The 23,774-nt window shown below is 56.1% G+C and overlaps 1 protein-coding gene across 22 annotated transcripts in view; it reads left to right on the forward strand.

Annotated features, from left to right (window-relative positions):
- Positions 1-21,049, forward strand: part of EHMT1 (euchromatic histone lysine methyltransferase 1) — a 229,824-nt gene extending 208,775 nt beyond the window's left edge. For all 22 annotated transcript variants that reach the window (XM_024252220.2, XM_063714603.1, XM_054521327.1 and 19 more), the window contains 4 exons: positions 630-716; positions 1,236-1,314; positions 19,274-19,449; positions 19,698-21,049. In XM_024252220.2, the coding sequence (XP_024107988.1) occupies positions 630-716; positions 1,236-1,314; positions 19,274-19,449; positions 19,698-19,878 (523 nt within the window). In that variant the 3' untranslated portion in view covers positions 19,879-21,049. The remainder of the gene's footprint in view (positions 1-629; positions 717-1,235; positions 1,315-19,273; positions 19,450-19,697) is intronic.
- The last annotated feature ends 2,725 nt before the right edge of the window (positions 21,050-23,774 follow it).

Raw genomic sequence — 23,774 nt, forward strand, 5'->3', positions numbered from 1 at the left:
AGTCTCTGTCCTTGGTGTGGTAGAAAGGCCTGGGGGTGAGGACCCACGCCAGACAGACGCGAGGCAGACACGGGACACATGCCAGACAGGCAGACACGAGGCACGTGGTTCTGAGGGCTCCTCAGAGGCCCACATGCCTGGCCCGCCCAGCCGCCCTCCCCCAGGCCTGCCCAACCACCTTCCCCTAGTCCTGAGAAACCCCCGACCGCCACCTCCCCCAGCCCTGAGGGGCCTGTGGGCTCCTTGTCGGGAGCAGGCTGGGCTGCAGGTGTCACCACAGCCTGGTCCAGCTATAGGCTTCTCTAGTATTAGCACCTCTGCCCCTCACAGTGCCTAGTGGCCCAGGCCCAGCTCTGTCCCCATGTTACAGATGGGGACACCGAGCCACGGCCAGGACCAGTGACTTGCCGAGGTTGTGGGCTGGGGTGTTCCTGGCTGATTCCCAGGTTCTTGGCTCCCTGAAAGTGCGAGATGCTGTGTCTGTGAGGTACCTGCAGCATCGAACGCTTCGCATACAGAACCAGTTTTCTTCCTCATTTCAGCGATGTGGCACCAGCTGGCTTTTGCTGACCATCGTGGCAACAGGCTGAGGCTGTGGCCTGGGTCCACCACTACTCTCTATTTTCCAGGGCAAGGCTGCAGCTCTACCGGACGCGGGACATGGGCTGGGGCGTGCGGTCCCTGCAGGACATCCCACTAGGCACCTTTGTCTGCGAGTGAGTGAGTCCCTGGGTCGCCCCAAGCCTGCTGTCATTTCTGGGATGGAGGCCCATCTGTGTCTGTACTTCAGGAAGCCCCTCTGAGAGCAGGCACGTCCCCTGGCCTACAGCAGTGTGGGATGGGGGCCGCGGAGACCTTGGCCCCGAGAACCAAGCTCGTGCTGTCCTCAGTCCTCTTGCTGCTGCCCTTAACCAGCTCAGGAGTGCATTTAAGAAGCCGTGGTCCAGTTAGGAAGGCATGGTCGAGCATGGGCAGTCATCTCTGGGGGAGGACCATTCTGGGTTCTCAGGTACCAGACCGCAGACGCAGAGCTTTCGGTATCGTCATCATCATCCTCGGGAACCTCAGCTGAAACCCCAGTTCAACCCTGGGCACACGTCTCCAAACATGTTCCCTGCATGTTCTTCTGGTGTGCCCCGCTCTTTCCCTGTGGTTGCGAAGTCTGGGCTGTGCTTGTCTGTGGGCAGTGTTCGCTGCCTTCCAGGGCCTCACCTGCACCGCACCTCCCTCTGCAGGTATGTTGGGGAGCTGATTTCAGACTCGGAAGCCGATGTTCGAGAGGAAGATTCTTACCTCTTTGATCTCGACAATAAGGTAATGTGTTTTGCGGGGTTGGGGCCACGTAGAACTTGTGAACTGTAAAACCTGAATGTGTTTGTCCCAGTAGGGCCGGGATTCAGATGAGAGCTCTTACTGTTGACAAGAGTGGGCTTGCTGTAGACCTGCTGAGCGCCGCATTTGGAGCTGGCCTTGGTTCTGTGCCCAGCATGGATGGAGGGAGGGACCTCTGACTTGGGAGGTCCCTGAGCCTGTGCAGCCAACTGCCCCCTTCTTGTGAGAGTGGGCCTGAGACCCACCACTCCAATCCTCCAAACCCCAACTGAGAATCTTGGGTTGGGGCTTGGCAACCCCCGAGACTGCAGAGAGGTGAAGGACTCTTTGTGTACCGAGACTGCAGAGAGGCTGAGGGGGGCGCCGTGTACCGAGACTGGAGAGAGGCTGAGGGGGGCGCCGTGTTCTGAGACTGGAGAGAGGCTGAGGAGGGCGCCGTGTACCGAGACTGGAGAGAGGCTGAGGAGGGCGCCGTGTACCGAGACTGGAGAGAGGCTGAGGGGGGCGCCGTGTTCTGAGACTGGAGAGAGGCTGGGGGGGGGCGCCGTGTTCTGAGACTGGAGAGAGGCTGAGGGGGGCGCCGTGTTCTGAGACTGGAGAGAGGCTGAGGGGGGGCGCCGTGTACCGAGACTGGAGAGAGGCTGAGGGGGGCGCCGTGTACCGAGACTGGAGAGAGGCTGAGGGGGGCGCCGTGTTCTGAGACTGGAGAGAGGCTGAGGGGGGCGCCGTGTTCTGAGACTGGAGAGAGGCTGAGGGGGGCGCCGTGTTCTGAGACTGGAGAGGCTGAGGGGGGCGCCGTGTTCTGAGACTGGAGAGAGGCTGAGGGGGGCGCCGTGTTCTGAGACTGGAGAGAGGCTGAGGGGGGCGCCGTGTTCTGAGACTGGAGAGAGGCTGAGGGGGGCGCCGTGTACCGAGACTGGAGAGAGGCTGAGGGGGGCGCCGTGTACCGAGACTGGAGAGAGGCTGGGGGGGGGCGCCGTGTTCTGAGACTGGAGAGAGGCTGAGGGGGGGGCGCCGTGTTCTGAGACTGGAGAGAGGCTGAGGAGGGCGCCGTGTTCTGAGACTGGAGAGAGGCTGAGGGGGGCGCCGTGTTCTGAGACTGGAGAGAGGCTGAGGGGGGCGCCGTGTTCTGAGACTGGAGAGGCTGAGGGGGGCGCCGTGTTCTGAGACTGGAGAGAGGCTGAGGGGGGCGCCGTGTTCTGAGACTGGAGAGAGGCTGAGGGGGGCGCCGTGTTCTGAGACTGGAGAGAGGCTGAGGGGGGCGCCGTGTACCGAGACTGGAGAGAGGCTGGGGGGGGCGCCGTGTTCTGAGACTGGAGAGAGGCTGAGGGGGGCGCCGTGTTCTGAGACTGGAGAGAGGCTGGGGGGGGCGCCGTGTTCTGAGACTGGAGAGAGGCTGAGGGGGGCGCCGTGTTCTGAGACTGGAGAGAGGCTGGGGGGGGCGCCGTGTTCTGAGACTGGAGAGAGGCTGAGGGGGGCGCCGTGTTCTGAGACTGGAGAGAGGCTGAGGGGGGCGCCGTGTACCGAGACTGGAGAGAGGCTGGGGGGGGCGCCGTGTACCGAGACTGGAGAGAGGCTGGGGGGGGCGCCGTGTTCTGAGACTGGAGAGAGGCTGAGGGGGGCGCCGTGTACCGAGACTGGAGAGAGGCTGAGGGGGGCGCCGTGTTCTGAGACTGGAGAGAGGCTGAGGGGGGCGCCGTGTACCGAGACTGGAGAGAGGCTGAGGGGGGCGCCGTGTTCTGAGACTGGAGAGAGGCTGAGGGGGGCGCCGTGTTCTGAGACTGGAGAGAGGCTGGGGGGGGGCGCCGTGTTCTGAGACTGGAGAGAGGCTGAGGGGGGCGCCGTGTTCTGAGACTGGAGAGAGGCTGAGGGGGGCGCCGTGTACCGAGACTGGAGAGAGGCTGAGGGGGGGCGCCGTGTACCGAGACTGGAGAGAGGCTGAGGGGGGGCGCCGTGTTCTGAGACTGGAGAGAGGCTGAGGGGGGCGCCGTGTTCTGAGACTGGAGAGAGGCTGAGGGGGGCGCCGTGTTCTGAGACTGGAGAGAGGCTGAGGGGGGCGCCGTGTTCTGAGACTGGAGAGAGGCTGAGGGGGGCGCCGTGTACCGAGACTGGAGAGAGGCTGGGGGGGGCGCCGTGTTCTGAGACTGGAGAGAGGCTGAGGGGGGCGCCGTGTTCTGAGACTGGAGAGAGGCTGAGGGGGGCGCCGTGTACCGAGACTGGAGAGAGGCTGAGGGGGGCGCCGTGTTCTGAGACTGGAGAGAGGCTGAGGGGGGCGCCGTGTTCTGAGACTGGAGAGAGGCTGAGGAGGGCGCCGTGTACCGAGACTGGAGAGAGGCTGAGGGGGGGCGCCGTGTTCTGAGACTGGAGAGAGGCTGAGGGGGGCGCCGTGTACCGAGACTGGAGAGAGGCTGGGGGGGGGCGCCGTGTACCGAGACTGGAGAGAGGCTGGGGGGGGGCGCCGTGTTCTGAGACTGGAGAGAGGCTGGGGGGGGGCGCCGTGTTCTGAGACTGGAGAGAGGCTGAGGGGGGGCGCCGTGTACCGAGACTGGAGAGAGGCTGAGGGGGGCGCCGTGTTCTGAGACTGGAGAGAGGCTGAGGGGGGCGCCGTGTTCTGAGACTGGAGAGAGGCTGAGGAGGGCGCCGTGTACCGAGACTGGAGAGAGGCTGAGGGGGGGCGCCGTGTTCTGAGACTGGAGAGAGGCTGAGGGGGGCGCCGTGTTCTGAGACTGGAGAGAGGCTGGGGGGGGGCGCCGTGTTCTGAGACTGGAGAGAGGCTGGGGGGGGCGCCGTGTACCGAGACTGGAGAGAGGCTGAGGGGGGCGCCGTGTTCTGAGACTGGAGAGAGGCTGAGGGGGGGCGCCGTGTACCGAGACTGGAGAGAGGCTGAGGGGGGCGCCGTGTTCTGAGACTGGAGAGAGGCTGGGGGGGGCGCCGTGTACCGAGACTGGAGAGAGGCTGAGGGGGGGCGCCGTGTACCGAGACTGGAGAGAGGCTGAGGGGGGGCGCCGTGTTCTGAGACTGGAGAGAGGCTGAGGGGGGCGCCGTGTACCGAGACTGGAGAGAGGCTGGGGGGGGCGCCGTGTACCGAGACTGGAGAGAGGCTGAGGGGGGGCGCCGTGTTCTGAGACTGGAGAGAGGCTGGGGGGGGCGCCGTGTTCTGAGACTGGAGAGAGGCTGAGGGGGGCGCCGTGTTCTGAGACTGGAGAGAGGCTGAGGGGGGCGCCGTGTTCTGAGACTGGAGAGAGGCTGAGGGGGGCGCCGTGTTCTGAGACTGGAGAGAGGCTGGGGGGGGCGCCGTGTACCGAGACTGGAGAGAGGCTGGGGGGGGGCGCCGTGTACCGAGACTGGAGAGAGGCTGAGGGGGGGCGCCGTGTTCTGAGACTGGAGAGAGGCTGAGGGGGGCGCCGTGTTCTGAGACTGGAGAGAGGCTGAGGGGGGCGCCGTGTTCTGAGACTGGAGAGAGGCTGGGGGGGGGCGCCGTGTTCTGAGACTGGAGAGAGGCTGGGGGGGGCGCCGTGTACCGAGACTGGAGAGAGGCTGAGGGGGGCGCCGTGTTCTGAGACTGGAGAGAGGCTGAGGGGGGGCGCCATGTTCTGAGACTGGAGAGAGGCTGAGGGGGGCGCCGTGTACCGAGACTGGAGAGAGGCTGGGGGGGGCGCCGTGTACCGAGACTGGAGAGAGGCTGAGGAGGGGCTCTGTGTTCACAGTGACTGAGTGAAGCAGCAGTGAGCCTCCCGTCGTGTGCACAGAAATGCCAACAGACACGTCCCTTTTGTCTCCAGCCCACCCAATCCCCACTGCCCAGGCACTAGAACCTTGTGTGGGAGAGAGCAGGGGCCACTCCAGGAGCCTGGTTTTGGGAGCTTTCTGAGGCTAGAGCAGGGGTGATTGACCCATCCCAGCCCTCATGTTCCCTTTACTGTAGCCTCGTTCCCATCATTGCTCTGGAATTCATCCATTGTCTATTTTAAAACCTCTTGAAACTTGCAGTCACTCCAAGCCAGTGGGGAAATAAAGGTTTTTCTCATTTCAAACAGCAGCCACCAGACCACGGAATAAATCTTATGCCTGGAGAATAGGGCACCAGGCAGCCGTCTTCATAGCAGTGGCCTCTATGGACTGCCAACCCCAACCCCAGGCTCCGTCCCTGCAGCCACCTTCTAAGAAGTAACTGTTGGTGAAATGACTTGAGTTTCATGGAAGAGAAGCTGGGCTCTGGAAGGTCACAGCGTTCAGGCATCTCTCCCTGTGCAGTGGGGCTGAGCCCTCAAGGGACGGCAACCTCCGTGTGTGCATGCCGTGTGCAGAGTTGTGAGGCTCTTCTGCTGCGAACTGCCTATTCCAGCCTTGCTGTGGAATGACTCGCCTTCTGTGGGCTGGTAACACATATTCTCACAAAGGCTGTGTTGTCACTTGTGTGCGCCACAGATGTCGCCTTCTCTCTGTGACTTTTTCATTTCCTAATGATGTCTTGGAGTGAACAGAAGTTCTTTTTTTTATTCTAGTTCAATTTATCAGTCTTTTTCTAAATACTGGGTTTTCGTAATGTCTTAGTGATATTTTTTGAAAACTTGAATATTTCCCAGAAACGGTCCTGTTTGCTTTCACGTGGGTTCCGTGTGTATGTTGACAGCCGTTCTGTGTGTGGCGTAAGATCAGAGTCAAGGTTTATTTTTTTCCCATCTTGTTACCTGGCTGACTCAGCACTGTTTGTGGAGAAGACTGTCTTTTCCCCAGTCAGCAGTATGGCTCTTGTCATAGCTCAGTGTCCTCGTCCTATCAATCAATCTGCTGACTGTTCTTGGCCTGGGCTATGTTACCTTAATTATTTTAATTATTGTAGTTTACATCTTCTCACCTTAGAGGTTTTTTTTTTTTGAGACGGAGTCTCGCTGTCACCCAGGCTGGAGTGCAGTGGCGCGATCTCAGGTCACTGCAAGCTCCGCCTCCCAGGTTCACGCCATTCTCCCGTCTCAGCCTCCCGAGTAGCTGGGACTACAGGCGCCCACCACCACGCCTGGCTAACTTTTTGTATTTTTAGTAGAGACAAGGTTTCACCATGTTAGCCGGGATGGTCTTGATCTCCTGACATCATAATCTGCCCGCCTCGGCCTCCCAAAGTGCTGGGGTTACAGGTGTGAGCCACTGCGCCCAGCTAAGTTTTGTAGTTTTAATAGAGGTGGGGTTTCACCATCTTGGCCAGGATGGTCTCGATCTCCTGACCTCGTGATCCACCTGCCTCGGCCTCCCAAAGTGCTGGGATTACAGGCGTGAGCCACTGCGCCTGGCCTTTTTTTTTTTTTTTTTTTTTTTAAGAGACCAGGTCTTGCTCTGTTGCCCAGGCCGGAGTGCAGTGGCACAATCATAGCTCACTGCAGCCTTGAACTCCTGGGCTCAAGTGATCTTCCTGCCTTGACCTCCCAAGTAGGTAGGACTACAAGTGTGCACTGTGATGCCTAGCTAATTTTTTTATTTTATTTTTATAGAGATGGAATCTCACTCTCTTGTCCAGGCTGGTCTCAAATTCCTAGGCTCAGGCAATCCTCCCGCCTTGGCTTCCCAAAGCACTGGTATTGCAGGAGTGAGCCACTGCGCCCAGCTTCACCATAGAGTTTGTGTCTTGCTCTTTTTGGTCTTCATATAAGTTTTGAAGTCAGCTTAACAAGTTCTACAGAAGCTCCTATAGGGATTTGATTGGGATTGTATTAGACCTATCAATCAGGTTAGGGAACAATGAGGCATTTACTACCTTGTTTACTAGTTCATGAACATGGTATATCTCTTCATTTGTTAGATCTTTCTTAATTACCCCCAGTAATATTTTATGGTTTTCTATGGTGTGGTCTTGTATATGTTTTGTTGGATTTTTTTAAATCAAATAGGTTTTTGAAAGTTTTTTCTCTTGGATCAACTTTATTGCAATTAATTTAAATACAGTAAAACAAACTACTTTCAAGTATATGGTTTTAGTTTTTACAAATGTACATCCCAGTGTAATCAATGCCACAGTCAAGATATGGAGCATTTATGTCACCCCCAAATCCCCTGTGAGCCCTTAGTCCCTCCTTCTCCCCTGCCCATCCTGGTGGGTGAGTTCCACCTGCATTCGCATTTTCTATAAACGGAATCCTGTGTCTGGCTTTGCATGTTTTGTGATTTGCCCACATGGCTACATGTGTCAGTGGTTTGTTCCTTTCTGTTGTTGAACGGTGACCCACCTGGCCTCCCTGCTGGTTTATGCCTGCTCGCCTGTGGGTGGGCCTCCGTCCTTTCCAGTTCTGCTGTCACGAGGAAACCTGCTGTGACTCCCATAGACTTGTTTTTAATGGACGTGAATTTTTATTTCTCTTGAGTAAATGGGGGTGGAGTTACTGGCTCATATGATGGGGTACCTTTAACTTTAAAAGAAGCTGCTAGTTTTCCAAAGTGGTTATAGCACTTCCATTCCCACCGCAGTGAGAGCTCCAAACACTGTGACTTAGATTTGCTTTCCTGATGCTTGATGAAGCGCCTCTTTTCATATGTGTGTTGCCATCCTTATACTTCTTTTGTGAAGTAATTTTTAAAATTTGCCGGTTTGGGCCGGGCGCGGTGGCTCACGCCTGTAATCCCAGCACTTTGGGAGGCCAAGGCGGGCAGATCATGAGGTCAGTAGTTGGAGACCAGCCTGACCAACATGGTGAAACCCTGTCTCTACTAAAAATACAAAAATTAGCCGGGCATGGTGGCACATGCCTGTAATCCCAGTTACTCGGGAGGCTAAGGCAGGAGACTTGCTTGAACTTGGGAGGTGGAGGTTGCAGTGAGCCGAGATCATGCCATTGCACTGTAGGTCTGGGCAACAAGAGCAAAACTCCGTCTCAAAAAAAAAAAAAAGCCTGTTTGTTGTTGTTGTTGTTTGTTTGTTTATTGAGATGGAGTCTTGCTCTGTCGCCCATGCTGGAGTGCAGTGACGCAATCTCGGCTCACTGCAAGCTCCGTCTCCTGGGTTCACGCCATTCTCCAGCCTCAGCCTCCCAAGTAGCTGGGACTACAGGCGCCTGCCACCACGCCCAGTTAATTTTTTGTATTTTTAGTAGAGACGGGGTTTCACTCTGTTAGCCAGGATGGTCTCGATCTCCTGACCTCGTGATCTGCCCACCTCGGCCTCCCCAAGTGCTGGGATTACAGGCGTGAGCCACCGCGCCCGGCCAACGCCTGGCTAATTTTTATATTTTTAGTAGAGACGAGGTTTTGCCATGTTGGCCAGGCTGGTCTCGAACTCCTGACCGCAGGTGACCCACCCGCCTCAGCCTCCCAGAGTGCTGGGATTACAGGCATGAGCCACTGTGCCTGGCCAAATTGCCTGTTTTTTAATTGGCTGCTTGTCTTCTTGAGTTGTAGGAGCTCTTTCCATCTTCTGACTCTGATACACACATAAATATGTGTGTGATGTGAATATTTTCTTAGTCTATGCCTTGCCTCCTCACTTTCTTAACAGTGTCTTTCAGGAAGTAGAATTTTAAAATTCTATTACTTTCCATGTCCTAAGAATTCCATGTCTATCCCAGGATTGTGAAGATTTTCTCCTTTTTTTAGAAGTCTTATATAAAAATGCAAGTTAAGGCCGGACACACTGGCATGCTCCTGTAATCCCAGCACTTCGGGAGACCGAGACGGAGTTTGAAGCTGCAGTGAGCTGTGATCGAGCCACTGCACTCCAGCCTGGCCTGTCTCTCAAAAATGTGGGTTTGAAGTAAGGATTGAGGTTCACTTGTGTCCATGTGGACAGTTAATCCAGCACCACTAGTTCTGCTTACACCAGCTGATGCAGATCTACGTCTAGACCATGTTTTGTTCCTTTGATCTATTTGCTGATCCTCAAACCAATGCCACATTCTCTTGACTGATAGTAAAGCTTGGAGCCAGGTAGTGTTAGGTCCTCATACGCCTCATACTCGGTTTTTTTTTTCAAAACTGTTTCGCTCTTTCATGTCGTTTGCATTTCCGTAGACAGTTGAGAGCCCGGGTGTCAGTACAGGCCAAGGCTGCTGGAATTTTTGCTGAGACTGCACTAAATCTGCTGGCCATTATCGCATTTGAGCCTTCTGACCCTGTGTCTGTAGGTGGCCCAGCTCTCTTTGAGTTTGATCTTGAGTTTCTCTCAGCAGAGCCTTGTAGCTTTTAGTATGTAGATCTTACACTGTGTTTGTTAGATGTATTCCTAAGCATGTCATACTTTTCATATATTATAAAAAGTATTGTTTTTAAATTTCATTTTCCAGTTGTTTGTTGGAAATAATTTGGAAATACTTGATTTTTTTGTGCATTGACCTTGTTAAATGTATTTATGAATTCTAGTAACTTTTTGGACTGTTAGGCTTGTCTGCACATGTGGTCATGTCATTTGTGAGTAAAGACAGTTTTTCTTCTCGCGTTCTGATCCGTGCAGCTTTGTTTCCTGGAGGGTCAGGCATAATGCTTGTTCTCTTCCCGGCACTGGGGAAGCGGTGCCCTTACCCTGTCTAGTGTTAGCTTCAGGCCTTGTGTAAATGCTCCCTGGGTCATCAGAATTCACTTCCTTGGCTGCAGTATGAGGCCTCTGCTTCCTTGCTGGCTGGCAGCTGGGGATGCTCTGAGCTCCTAGAGGCAGCTCTCTTCTTGAAGGCCAGCAGGAGAATGTCGGGGCTTTGCCACGCTGCCTTCTTCACATTCTGTGGGCCAGAAGCAAGTCACACTCAAGGGGACGGGTTGATACAAGGGAGACTCTTGGGGCTGCCTTAGAATTCTACATGTGTGTGGGCCGACTCCCTCTCCTCACGGGCACCTGCCTTCCCCACTCCGAGCCACGGCCACGCTGACTTGCTTCCTGCAGTCCTGCCTTTTCCAGAATATCATGTAAGTGGAATCACACACCATGTGGCCTTTGTCATTTCCTGGGTGGGTCATGTGTGAGTGACCTTCAGCTGTATGAGAAACTGCCCAGAGGTGCCACCCAGTCATTCCCTGTTTGTGTCCTGTGGATTTGGCTGGGCCATCAGTCTTGGGTGGGAGGGCAAGTGCAGCACCAGCTGACCCATCACAGTCAGAAGCAGGAGCCCTTAGCATCTCAGAAACCCTGATGCTCTTGTATTTGAAGGAGGCATATTTTTCCACAGTTGTTGCTTGATATATAGAAATAGAGTAGGTTTTTAAAATTAACTCTTTAACCTGTGGCCTAAAGTCACCTATTAAGTGTAATGATATGTGTGGGTCCGTTTTGTGTGTGTGTGCCCGTGTCATCACCACGCAGGCTGCCCCGGTCCCCATGGTTTCACTTCTCATTCTTGTCATCTACACCGGCGGGGCCGCCCAGTGTCAGGGAGGAGGCGTGGCCTTTCAGGACCGTTTCCTGTGATGCTGGTGTGCAGGCGTTGGGATGCCTTTATCAGAATAACAAAGTTTTCTTTCCTGTCCCAAAGAGTTTCATGAATTGATGTTGAATTTTGTTGAACATTTAAAAAAATCTATTGAAATAAGCCTATGATTTTTCTCCTTGTTCTGTTAATGTGAATATCTGATTTATATGCTGTTGTTACTGGAAATAATTTATGTGTATTTTAACCATGTGGCGTCGGTGCTGTGTTGTGTGGTCAGTCTGGGTCCATGGGGGGTGTGTGGGTGGGGCGGTGTGTTCCTGTTTCTGTGCCGTCTCCTTGCTGCCATATCTCCTGCCCTGGTCTCTCCTTCCAGCATCTGGCATCTCTGTAGGTCTGTTTCTAGCATCTGCTTTGCTACTTGTCTTCTTCTTTCCCTGTCTCCTCATGTTTCTGGTTAGTTTTGTTTGGGTGCCAGACACTGTATTTTCAAAACTGCTTGAAGAAAATGCATTGGGTCACCCCGGTCCACTTCCAGGACCAAGAGGCCTCAGAGCTAAGCTGCAGGCCGTGGCCTCTGTCACTCCAGCTGACTTTAGCCCCCAGGTGGCCCTGGTTCCTGGGGGCCTGTCTCAGTCCGTTGAGGCTGCTGTAACAGAACAGCATAGACTGCACAGCCTGCACAACAGACTGGTTTCTCACAGTGTCGGAGGCCAGAAGTCCAAGGGCAAGGCACCTACTGGTTTGGTTCTCAGGAGGACCCTGCTGCCTGGCTCATGGAGGGACCCTGCCTTCTCACTGCGTGATAACCAGTGAGACCAAGATAGGCGGGTGGAGCCACAGCCCAGAGGAGAGGGGAGAGCTTTGCTGGGGGTTCAAAACCACCTCCTGATGGCAGCATTGTGTACAGAGGCCTATCTTCCTGCTGATGTGGCTGTGGCTCTCAGTGGCCAGGTTCCTCCTGCTCACCTAGGGCCGCACCTCCCAAACTGTCTGTGTGGAAGGGCCATTTCCGTATTCGCAGTCCACTGTGGGCCAATCCTTTTGTAAAATAAGGACTGCAACTTCCCAGGCTGCTTTTAAGTTGTCACATTCAACAGGCACAATACTGCTCCATCAGATCGCTGCTGGAGGCTCTCAGTTCCTTGACTTGCTTGTCATGTTGGCCAGGGGGGTCCCCACCTCCTCCCCCGCATATCTGTTCCCTGGCGTGGACTTTCTGTGCTTCCTTCTCCTGCCTGGAGCCACGCCCGCCCTCACCTCCTCAGGGACATCCTGTCAGCACTCTCCACACTCCCTGATGCCCCAGAGCTGCCACACTCGCCTGATTCCTTGCCTTCCAGTCTGTCTGCAACCAGACGCAGCCAGGCCTCGCCTCCCATGAGTGTCCCTAAGTCCAGGGCAGGCTCCGGTACCCACCCACCCGAGGCAGCAGCATCTAGCTCTGCTCCTCCCGGCACCCTCTCACTTCTCAGCCATGGACACACAGGCCCAGGTACGGTTCTTGTTCATTTTGGGGATGTGGAGAGCCACGAACACACCAAAGCCTCCTAGGTGTCTGCTGCAGCTCTGACCCACCCCCGGACCCCAGACCCCTGGACCCAAGATCCCAGACCCCTGTCCACCTGAGCGCCAAAATCTCTGGGTGCCAGGAAACTTTCTGATTCTGCCTTCAAAATATTTCCTGGACCATTGCAGTGGGCACCCACCCCTGGGTCTGCCCCGGCCCTGCTGTTGCCATCTGTTCTCAGCCTGGGGCTACAGGGACCCCAAGCCCTCTGCTTTTGGCTCAAACCTTGCACAGCCCATTCCCCACTGGCTGCCCCCCTCCACTGCTCTCACAATTGCTCGCACTCCCTCATGCTGTTCTGGAGTTGTCGAACATGCCCTCTGGGATCCTGCCCACCCGCCTTCCTGGTCCTTACCTTCTTTAGGCCTTTGTTCAAATCTCCCATCAACGAGGCGCCCCAGGGAGACCTCTCCATGGTGTGCTTGCCCGAAACCTACGTGGAAGGTTTCTTCATCAGAGAAACCTTGGAAGAGCAGCACAGGAGGATACATTTAAAGCCCTCAGCGGTGTCCGTTCCTTTGAGGGTTCTGGGATCTGAAGCCTCTGAACCACAGGAGCAGCTAGGGAGGCCGTGCCTTGTGTGAAAGGGCTCCTTGTGCCAGCCGACAGGGTGTGACGGGGTGGTCGGCCCGGCTGCCATCGTGGGAGGGACGTGGACGAACGGCACGCGGTGGGAGGCCATGGGCAAGGTTGATGGCCCATGGGGGCGGCCCCTTTGTCTCTTGGGGCTACAGCCTGTGCTGTGACCATCCACAGGCCCCAGGGGGGTGCTGGTGGGCATCAGGGAAGTCCCGGTGACAAGGGGCATCAGCAGGGGTCAGAGGGGTGTGCCCAAGAGGAGCCCCTCTGCATTCTTCAGGGTGCATGGAAGCCACACCCTGTCCCCAAAGATGACCTGGACATGCCCTGGGGTCGCGGGGGTGCAGCACGTGCCAGGCTACCACATGTGTGTGGCCTCAAGGAGTCTGGTCTGGGTCGTCAGGCATCATGACCATTGCCAAGGCCACACCCTGACTCTAGGCCCCTCCGGTCTGGGCAGTGAGGCCAAGCAGAGCACAGGGTCTCGAGACCCCATGACCTCTAGGGTCACGTGGAGGCTCCTGGAGTCAGACTGAGAAAGGGGCTCATCCTGAGAAGCCGCAAAGTGTGCTCCTGCGGGGGTGCGGGGTGGGGGAGGTACCACGTCTCCTGGGCAGCCACAGATCCCACACTCAGGGCCCGAGTGACGCTTGGTGCAGAGCTGGAAGGTTCTCAGGGTGGGAGGAGGGTTATTTTTAACGCACTGCACTAGAGCATCTCTAAGGCCGGTGGTTCTGGACAGAAAAACCACAAAAATGAGAAGACCAGGAACAGGGAGGCCCCAGCCCTGGGGCCTCATGTCTGCAATGAGCCCTTGGTGGCTCTGAGCAGTGCCAGTTCAGTGCCTTGGAGAGCTGTCGCCTCTGTGCCTCCCCTCCTGCTTGCTGCATGGGGGCTTGTGGAGCCTGCCTAGGAATCCTGGGAAGAGCCCAGATGGGCCTGGCCCTCCCAGATGGCCTCTTTTGCCTCTGGCGAAGTGAAGTGAGCACCTGTAGTGAGGTCCACTCCAAGCACCAGGCCCAGGTGTCTGTACAGAGCCCAGGTGGGGCATCCAGGCACCATGGGGAGGTCCCCGCCCTGGTCTCACAGACGTTGCCACTGGAGCTCCTGCCCTGCGCCCACTGCCACCACCTGTCTGCCACCTGCACCTCCTCACCTGCGGCAGCACTTTCTCCACACAGGTTCTTCTCTGATGCCTCTTCCCTAATTTTAAAGACATTGAGGTCTCTTATTTAGTTAAAAAATAGAAGAAAAATGTTTTACTTCTCTGCCCCTTCCTTCAGAGATTCCTTTTTCTTGCCTTTGCAATTCCTTTTTGACCACACGTGAAAATTTTCAGACATACCGGAAAGCAGAGAGAATCAGGAGAGTGGAGGCTCTTATTCCCCCACCTGGACTTGATGGTTGTTAGTAGCTTGCTTTATTTGTTTCATCCTTTTTTGCTGATATAATGTAAAGTTCGTTACAAATGTGACATTTTACCCCCAGTGACGTCAGAGTGTGCCTCTGAATAGTGCTGCCTGACGAGACTGAGATTGCCGTCACGTGAGGTTCATCTACAGACTCCGGGTTTCCCTGATGTCTTTCCCTGGTTCGGGAAAGGCGGGGCTGTCCCTTATATGATACTTGGCACATCCCAGAAGTTTCTTCCTACCAGCAGCCCACACAGTGGCCTGCGGGGGAGACCGGCCGACAGCCTGAGAAATCCCATGGTCCACATTTCTGTGTGCCCCCCGCGGGCTTACCTCACTTGTTCTCTTATCCCGTGTTTGCGGCCAGCTGGGAGGAAGGGCTGAGGTTTGGCGACCCTCACACGGGGGCTGCTGTGTCCCATAGGGAGCTTTATGGCCACCTCGACTGCCCACCCCGAGCATCCATGCCTTCCCTGTTTATTAACAGACATTCTTCTGTTTAAATAAATAAATCTTAAACCTGGGCTTTGTGGTTACTCCTCAGAGAAAGGCAAGATCAATGCTTTATTCTTACCAGTTAGTTATCAAGTTTCAGAGTGAGGAAGTAGCAGCAAATAAATTTTGGTCTTTTTTTTCTTTCCTCTGTTTTGAGTGTTAACGTGGGCTCATGGATTTTTATTTTTATTTTTTATTTTTTTTACATTTTCACATGTGTGTTTGATCAATTATAGCCATTCTTATTTAATGGTCAAACTGCCCCATCTTTGGCCATGGGGAGCCCATGCAGGCGAGCCCGTCTCCTTTGGTGACACTGCTCTTCGGTACCATGTGACACCCAGGCCTCCCTTATGTTCCTTGCCCCACACTTGGAATCAGCCATTTCTCCAGGATGTCCTTGTGCTTTTGGAAGAGAAAGATTTTTAGACACTGAAACGAGACTCTGGGGTGCCCAGTGCTGTCAGGGTGCCATGGGCTCTCGACTCACTTTTCAGAGGACAGAGGTATGAAGTAAACAGATTTTTAAAAATGTGTTCATGTTAATATTTCCAATTCAAATTTAACAGTGTAGAGTTTTTATCCAACTTCTTTGATTTTATATTTGTATCTCTTACAATAAAAATTTTGGTTTCTAAAATCTTTAGTTCAAAATAGCACTCCAGATATTACTGATAACAGTGAACACCAGTACAACTCCTGGATGGCATCTGCACTTCTTTGCAGCGTCTTACTCCTTAGAACATGTTCCATGGAAGCTGGGCCCAGTCTTGTGCTTGCGGCACCGGAAATGTTGCTTGTGTGATTGTGTCACCGGCTTGATAGGCAGTTACATTAATTTTAGTTCATTTTAAATGTTACGATTTAATTTTTTGGTTTTTGATTGTGTAAAATTTTTGCATGCCTGGGAAGTTCACACCCAGAAAAGCCTTGCTTCTCTCCACGCTCTCTGTATTCTGTTTCCCGCTGTCTTAGTCCGTTCGAGCTGTGACAGCAAAACACTGTAAACCGTGAGGCTTACACATAACAGGAATGTATTTCTCACTGCTCTGGAGGCTGGAAGTCCCAAGATGAAGGCGTTAGTAGATCTGGTGTCTGGGGAGGGCTTCCTGGTTCGTAGCCAGTGCCTTCTCACTGTGTCCTCACGTGGTGAAGGGGGTGCAGCAGTTCTCTGGGGTCCCTTTTATGAGGACACAATTCCCTCCACTCCCATGACCTAATCGCTTCCCCAAAGCCTCACCCTAACCTTGGGGTCTCAGCCTGTGAGTCTGGTGGGGGGGGGGGGCACACACATTCCCACTGTAGCACCTGCAGTAACCATCAGCAGAAATCGAGAAAAAATACTCAAGTCGATTTCTTATTCCTTCTCTTTTCTTACACAAAAAGTGGTAGAGTGTAGATACTGCACCAGCCCTTACCTTTCTCCCGACAGGATTTGGGGAGAGTCATCATACTGTCCGTACATGGAAGTCTTTCTCCTCTTTTTGGGGGCATTCAGGTTGATTTCAGCCCTTGCTATTTATCTCAAATAATGTTGCGTACAAGTCAGTTTGTTTGGCTTTACCTGTCATTAGGCGAATCTCTGAGATTCTGTTCATCCACCCAGTGATGGCTTCAGCAGCCAGTGAATTTCGATGTAGAATTTCCGTTGGGTTCTTTTTCTGTTTCTCCGCTGAGACTTCTCATTTCTCTGAGATTTTCATGCCTTGAAATCTTGCTTTGTTGTTCTTCATTGAGGACAGCCTTAGGAGCTGCCTTGAAAATACGTGTCTGTTGGCCCAGTGTCTGGTTCATCTCAAGGCTGGACTCAGTTGAGTGTTCTCTTTCGGACGTGTTCGTTTCCTCAGTGTTTCAAGTGTCAGGTCACTTGAGTTGTTCCTGTTAACATGTGGGAAGGATTCTGGTTTCTCTTCCGCGTGGGCCTTGTTTCCCTAGTGGGATTGGCTGGGCCCCTTCCGCAGGCCCCGCCTCTCTCGTGGTCCCTGTGCTTTCGCCTCAGTCCTAGGATTGGCTGGGCTCCCTCCACAGGCCCCCCCCCCCAACCCCACGTGGCCCCTGTGCCTTCCCTCTAGTCCTAGGATTGGCTGGGCTCCCTCCTCAGGCCCCGCCTCCCACATGGCCTCTGTGCCTTCATTCCAGTTCTAGGATTGGCTGGGCTCTCTCCTCAGGCCCCGCCTCCCACATGGCCTCTGTGCCTTCGTTCCAGTCCTAGGATTGGCTGGGCTCCCTCCTTAGGCCCCGCTTCCCACATGGCCGCTGTGCCTTCATTCCAGTCCTAGGATTGGCTGGGCTCGCTCCTCAGGCCCCGCCTCCCACATGGCCTCTGCGCTTCGTTCCAGTCCTAGGATTGGCTGGGCTCCCTCCTCAGGCCCCGCCTCCCACATGGCCTCTGTGCCTTCATTCCAGTCCTAGGATTGGCTGGGCTCCCTCTTCAGGCCCCGCCTCCCACATGGCTTCTGTGCCTTCATTGCAGTTCTAGGATTGGCTGGGCTCCCTCCTCAGGCCCCGCCTCCCACATGGCCTCTGCGCCTCGTTCCAGTCCTAGGATTGGCTGGGCTCTCTCCACAGGCCCCCCGCAACCCCACGTGGCCCCTGTGCCTTCCCTCTAGTCCTAGGATTGGCCGGGCTCCCTCCCTCCACAGGCCCCACCTCCTCCTACATGGCCTCTGTGCCTTCATTCCAGTCCTAGGATTGGCTGGGCTCCCTCCTCAGGCCCTCCCCCTAGCCACCCATGTGGCCCCTGTGCCTTCCCTCCGGTCCTAGGATTGGCTGGGCTCTCTCCGCAGGCCCCGCCTCCCACGTGGCCCATCTGCCTTACTCCAGCCGTCAGTCTCTGGACTGTTGTCTTTATCTGGTCCTGGTCGGACAGAGATTTGTGTACCCAGACTTTGACACCCCACCCATCTTAGAAGCACGGGGCAGCGCTGTGTGCTCTGCCAGACAGGCTGCCCCTGGTGAAAGCCTGGGCAGAGCCAGGCCTGGCCCCTCCAGTCGGAAGCCCCTCATTCTCCATCTTGCTGCTTATCAAGACCTTCGTGTGTGCGCTGTTGCTAGTTCCAGAATTGCATTTTGCACGGGGAGGGGTCGCCTATAGATTCTTAGTCCATCAGACCCCAAAGCAGAGGCCGAAGTGCACGCCAGGTGAGCCACTCTGAACTCTGTTTCTTTGGGGTAAACGAGGAGGCAGCTTCCCGCGCCTTTGGCTTTGGGGGCTGTGGCTGGTCTCGTCCCGCGGCCGTGCTCGCCTGGTTTACTGTCTTGTCACTGCCCGCGCCGTGAAGGTTGTCGGAGAGCTGCCCTTGTCCACGCCTTTACCCGCTTGTTGGTTTGGGTTTTAACCTCTTGATCTCTGAGCGTCCCTGGCTCTCTGGTTAATGTTCATGCCGAGGCAGGTTGTGGACCAGGTGTTTCTGCCTGCAGGCCCCGCCCTCTCGGAACTCGGTCCTGGAAAGTCCCAGGTGCCTCCTTCCCCGTCTGCCTGGCAGACGAGAGTCTGCGGTGTTGCCTCTTCCCGTCGCTGGGTAACAAACCACGCCACCCACCCGCAGCTCGCCATGGCGCCCACCCACTCGGCCCAGTGTGCGCAGCAGGGGTTGGGCGTGCCGGGCCTCGGGCTGCACAGGCAGGGTGCTGCTGAGCTCAGGTCCCTGTGGTTGAGTGGACAGCGTCCAGGTTCCTTGCTAGCCGCCGGCCGGGACCACCTACCTTCCTCCCACGCAGCCCCTCCATCCAGGCCCCAGCAGCTCCAAGCCCTGGGTCTCCAGAGAGAATTGCTTTTAAAGAGGTTGCGTGGTTAGGTCAGGCCCACCCACCTCGTTCCTCTCTCTACGGTCAATTCAGAATCCATCATCACAGGCCAGTGCCAGGGGCCAGGGCCCAGGGCCATGCGGCCACCCGAAATCCTGGGCTCCTCTCCAAGGCACCAGGGTGAGGAGGACGCCTCAGTCTCTTCGGCCTCGTGTTCCACAGTCACATCAGCACCCGGAAGGGCTGCAGCAGAAGTCGTTTTCTGTGGGCAGCCTCCGCCTGACGGTCCTCCCCGGTGCCATTCGCCACTGTCTTCCCAGACCCTCCGGGGACTGCTCCGCCTCCTCGTCACCAAGACAGTGTGACCCGGACGCCAGCTCCATCCCTACCGACCCCCTCAGCCCCTGCCACTGCCTCACGGGGCTCCTGCAGCCCCGGCCTCCTTTCTCCTATTGGTGCCAGACAGCCCCATGGGCCCTCGGGTGGGATGGCGCTGTCCACATTCCACCGCGCTGGAAACCCCATGGGGACGCCGTCAAGGGAACGGCCTCCACCACCCCCACCCCACCGCAGACGGAGGCCCAGCGAGGAGGGCAGGGTGCGGGATGGGTGGCCACACAGCGAGGAGAAGGCCGGCGGAGGTTCCGCACCGCCGCCGCAGGTCACTGGAGAAGGCCCCTCCTGCATGGCGGGCCTGCGCCCAATCCCAGGCTCCGGGACTGCAGTGCATGGCCGTACCCGGCGAGGCCGGCGTGTCGAGGCCTTGCTCACTGCAGCGCGTGCCGGCTTCTCTCGCCCTGCAGGACGGGGAGGTTTACTGCATCGACGCGCGGTTCTACGGGAACGTCAGCCGGTTCATCAACCACCACTGCGAGCCCAACCTGGTGCCCGTGCGCGTGTTCATGGCCCACCAGGACCTGCGGTTTCCCCGGATCGCCTTCTTCAGCACCCGCCTGATCGAGGCCGGCGAGCAACTCGGGTACGCACCGCCCCGGCCCCTGGCCATCTCCGCTGCCGGCGGGACGGTTTTAGGAACGGGGCTTGCATTGCTTTCCTGGGCTTGTCTCGGGTTTATGCTAGTGGTTTTCCTGTAGTTGTAAAAACTACGACCTGGGATGCGGCACGGCAGATCCGGGTGAGGAAGCTCTGGCCTTGCCTTAATTTATCTGGCTTGTGGGAGGTGCCGGTGGGATTCGACTTGGAGCCTTGGTTCTGTTCCCTCCCCAGGTTTGACTATGGAGAGCGCTTCTGGGACATCAAAGGCAAGCTCTTCAGCTGCCGTTGCGGCTCCCCCAAGTGCCGGCACTCGAGCGCGGCCCTGGCCCAGCGTCAGGCCAGCGCGGCCCAGGAGGCCCAGGAGGATGGCTTGCCCGACACCAGCTCCGCGGCTGCCGCCGACCCCCTATGAGACGCCGCCGGCCAGAGGGGCGCTCGGGAGCCAGGGACCGCCGCGTCTCCGTTTAGAGGACGAGGAGGAGAGATTCCGCACGTGACTGAAAGGTCCTTCGGGGCTGCGCCGCCGGCTTCCTGGAGGGGTCGGAGGTGAGGCTGCAGCCCCTGCGGGCGGGTGTGGACGCCTCCCAGCCGCCTTCCCAGACCTGCGGCCTCACCGCGGGCCCAGTGCCCAGGCTGGAGCGCACACTTTGGTCCGCGCCCCAAAGACGCTGGGAGTCCGCACTGGCATCACCTTCTGAGTTTCTGATGCTGATTTGTCGTTGCGAAGTTTCTCGTTTCTTCCTCTGACCTCCGAGGTCCCCGCTGCACCACGGGGTTGCTCTGTTCTCCTGTCCGGCCCAGACTCTTCTGTGTGGCGCCGCCGAAGCCACCGTTAGCGCGAGCTGCTCCGTTCGCCCTGCCCGCGGCCTGCGTGGCTGGCGCCGAGTCCCAGGGGCCGCACAGAAGGCACGGTCTCCTGTCAGGCTCGGAGAGGTCAGGAGACCGACCCCACCACTAACTTTGGAGAAAATGTGGGTTTGCTTTTTAAAGGAATCCTATATCTAGTCCTATATATCAAACCTCTAACTGACGTTTCTTTTCGAGGAAGTGGCTTGGTGGGTGCAGCCCCCGCCGGTTCCGTTGACGCTGGCACCTTCTGTTGATTTTTTAAGCCACATGCTATGATGAATAAACTGATTTATTTTCTACCATTACTGAACATTAGGACAAACGAAAAATAAAAAACAAAACACAGACAACGGTGCTGATTCTGGTGTGGTTTCTACTCACCACGTGAAATAAACTATCAACTGTATAAAGAGAACAAAGTGATTTTAGAATAAAATGCAGGAAAACTTTTTTAAAAATGTTAGTCTTGTAGTGTGAATAAATTTGCCATCACCTTTTGTGTGGTGGCCCGGCAGGTCATATACTTTTTTTTGGCATATACCTTTTTAAAGACTGTAATTAGTGCAGTAACAGTGGGGTTTTTTTTGTGCAACTCTTCTAAAACATTCATAATGCAGTCATGTTTATTTTTTTCTGTTAAAATGTTTTTGACAGTTTTAAGAGCAGTCTTTTGGCTCTGACCATTTCTTGTTCTGTTTTCAATGAAATCAATAAAAAAAAAGAAGTACTTTAAATGGGGTTTTTATTATGACACCATATTTCAGGGTCTCTGCAGAACTTGCAGGTCCCCCTGGACCCGGCCCAGCTCTCTGTCCCCTGTCCAAGGAAGTACAGCTTCCTTTTCACCCCAGATTTGTCCCCTAAGAGGGGACATTCCAGGCAGAGGTTAGGGGAGCCTGTGCATTTGTGCACGTGTCGAATGAGTCTGTGTGTGTCCATGAACACATTGTGCATGTGATGCGAATGTGGGCACGCTGCTGTGTTTTGTGTCTGTGCATGTGTCTGCGTGTCTGCATCTAGCGCCAGGTGCCCAGCTCGGGGCATCATTCTGGAAGCCGACAGGGCACATCAGGTGAGTCCCACAACCAGAGGCAGAGCTGCACTTGAACATCGAGGCCGAAGAAGGCAGAGCCAGAGCCTGTCCTACTTCCTGCCAGCCATGACCCCCACTTCTCTATGGGGACCCCTAGACCCAAAGCCTCCAGCCTGCTGTGTTCTCCATGCTGGCTGGCCTCACTCACCACAGGAGGGCTCTTCGTGTAACCTCAGTAACACGCTCAGACACTCCGCGGTTTAATACACAGAATTCACACAAGCATTTTAGATGCTTATCTAGCACGGTGACAACTGCCCTGCACTTTGAGAATAGACGGCCCAAGCAGGGTGCGCAGTCGTCCAGCCTGAGGTACGAGTGCCTGTCACCAGACATCGCGCAACTGCATGAAGGACTGGGCAGGCAGACCCAGGATGGATGTGGCCCATCTGTGACCCCTCTGCACAGGGCCACGGAAGGCCACGTTCCTCCAGGAGCCCAGACGGCCTACAGCCTTTCACGTCTGCATCCGTGAGGAGGGGCTGTGTGGGGCGGCCTGGGTTCCCGCCAAGCCCGGGCTCAGGAGGGTGTAGGGGCCGCAGGTCACCCCATCCCAGAGGCAGTGGCAGGAGGTGACTGAGGGGCCACTAGAGCTTGAACCTCAGGCTCTGCTGGCTCCACCAGCCCTGTGGGGGGAGCAGCGCTGCCGGAGGAGCAGCCGGTACAGCGCCTTCCCCTGGGACAGCCCATAGCTGGCAGATGACTCTAATTAATTTTTGTGGCTTGAGTGTCCACCTGTTCTGCTCTGTGCCCTGGGTCAGGTGCTGGGTGTACAAACAGGTATTGGTTGAATTAAGCCAACAGCAAACTTTTTGGATGTCACGAAGGCCCAACAGGGTGGCCCCACAGCTAGGCCCTGTCACAGAAAGTTCCAGCCGTTTAAAATGAGCACCCAACACAGAGCCCACCTCACATGGTCCTGCGCGGCTCTGCTGTGACCGCCTTTTCCCTAAACCAGGCTCTGGGCTTGGGAGGAAGAGACCTTACAGGGCCTTTGCGCTGTGGGGCAGCAGCCACATGTGCTCCGGGAAGTGCAGGCCTGGGAAGAGGGCTGAGGGGACCTGCGGCAGGTGCCGGGAACAGGCAGGTGAGTCTCACAGGGACCAGGTGGGCCGGGGCAGGGCAGGAGGCCTCCCCCTCCTCCTCCCCTCCCTCTTTCTCCTCTTTGGATAAATAAAAATGGAAAACCCATGCAGGTTGGCCCTCTGGTCCTGCAGCAGCCAGAACCCCTCACCTGGGCAAAGTTCCTAGCAGGTTCTTAGCCCACTTGGGCAGAGTGGCCTGCATCCTTGTCCTGGCCCAGGCTGTAGTCTGTGAGAGAAAACAGGCTTATGGGGCTGGAGGGGAGGCCCCTCTGAGCTCACTGGGTGGGGGTTGGCCTGCTGAGGCACTCAGTGAGTGGACTTGGGTGTGACACTGTGGAGCTCAGGGGATCCCAGCCGGGTAGGCCAAGGAGATGGCAGCAGTGCCCACACACAGTGGGTCCTTGTGCCTGCTGGCTCCTGGCACCCCCCACACATACACATGCAGGCTTGAGGGACCCAGGGCCCCTTTTTTAGCTCCTCCCCTGACCCATGGTGACTCGGGAATGTAGTTCCCCCGGGGCAGGGAACAGGGCTCAGCCTCCGGCCAGGCTCCGTCGATCCTGGGAGTGTGAGCTGGGGCCTTCCTGCATCAGTGCGTTCTAAGGGGGCTGAGTAGGGCCCTGGGGTCCCCAGCTGTGCACACGCCCTCGGAGTCTTCTGAGGCTGGGTGGACTGAGGCCCTCCCCACAGAGGGGCAGCCACCGAAACACGGATGGGTTGTGAGCAGAGGCAACCCAGTTACACTCGAGGTTGCACTTGTTTCTGTGAAAGTCACACCTGTTTATTACCAAAAACTCAACGCACAAGACCTGGAAGAGGAACGTGAAACGCTCCAGAAATCCCCCTTTTCACCCCCGCCTGACACGGGCGACAGCTGCGGCCTGCTGTGTTCACTCTGGCCAAGTCCATCTCCTGTCAGGCAAGGGAGAGCCCCCCTGGCTTTGGCAGGAGCGTCGGACGCACTGTGTGTCTGAAGCAGGTGAAACCTTTGTGATGTATGTATGATATTTCTTTCGCGAAGCGCAATGACGCTGCGAAGGAGAATCCCGTACCTCATCTTTATCCATTTGTGCAATTGCCTTCTTAGGGAAGGGGTCAGAGGGCACGAATTGTGCCTTTTGGGATCGCTTACCAAAACGTCACACAGAAGACACCAGCCAGTTTTCCCTTCACTGATGTATGTCTTCCCCCAGCTCTCGCTGAGGCCCCCCCATTGCACTTCCTGCTCTTCTAATTGTCCAGAGGGTGACTCTCACTGCAGGGTTATTTTGCAGTTTGATT

The sequence above is a fragment of the Pongo abelii genome, chromosome 13, assembly GCF_028885655.2.
Source record: "Pongo abelii isolate AG06213 chromosome 13, NHGRI_mPonAbe1-v2.0_pri, whole genome shotgun sequence".
Classification (NCBI taxonomy): domain Eukaryota; kingdom Metazoa; phylum Chordata; class Mammalia; order Primates; family Hominidae; genus Pongo; species Pongo abelii.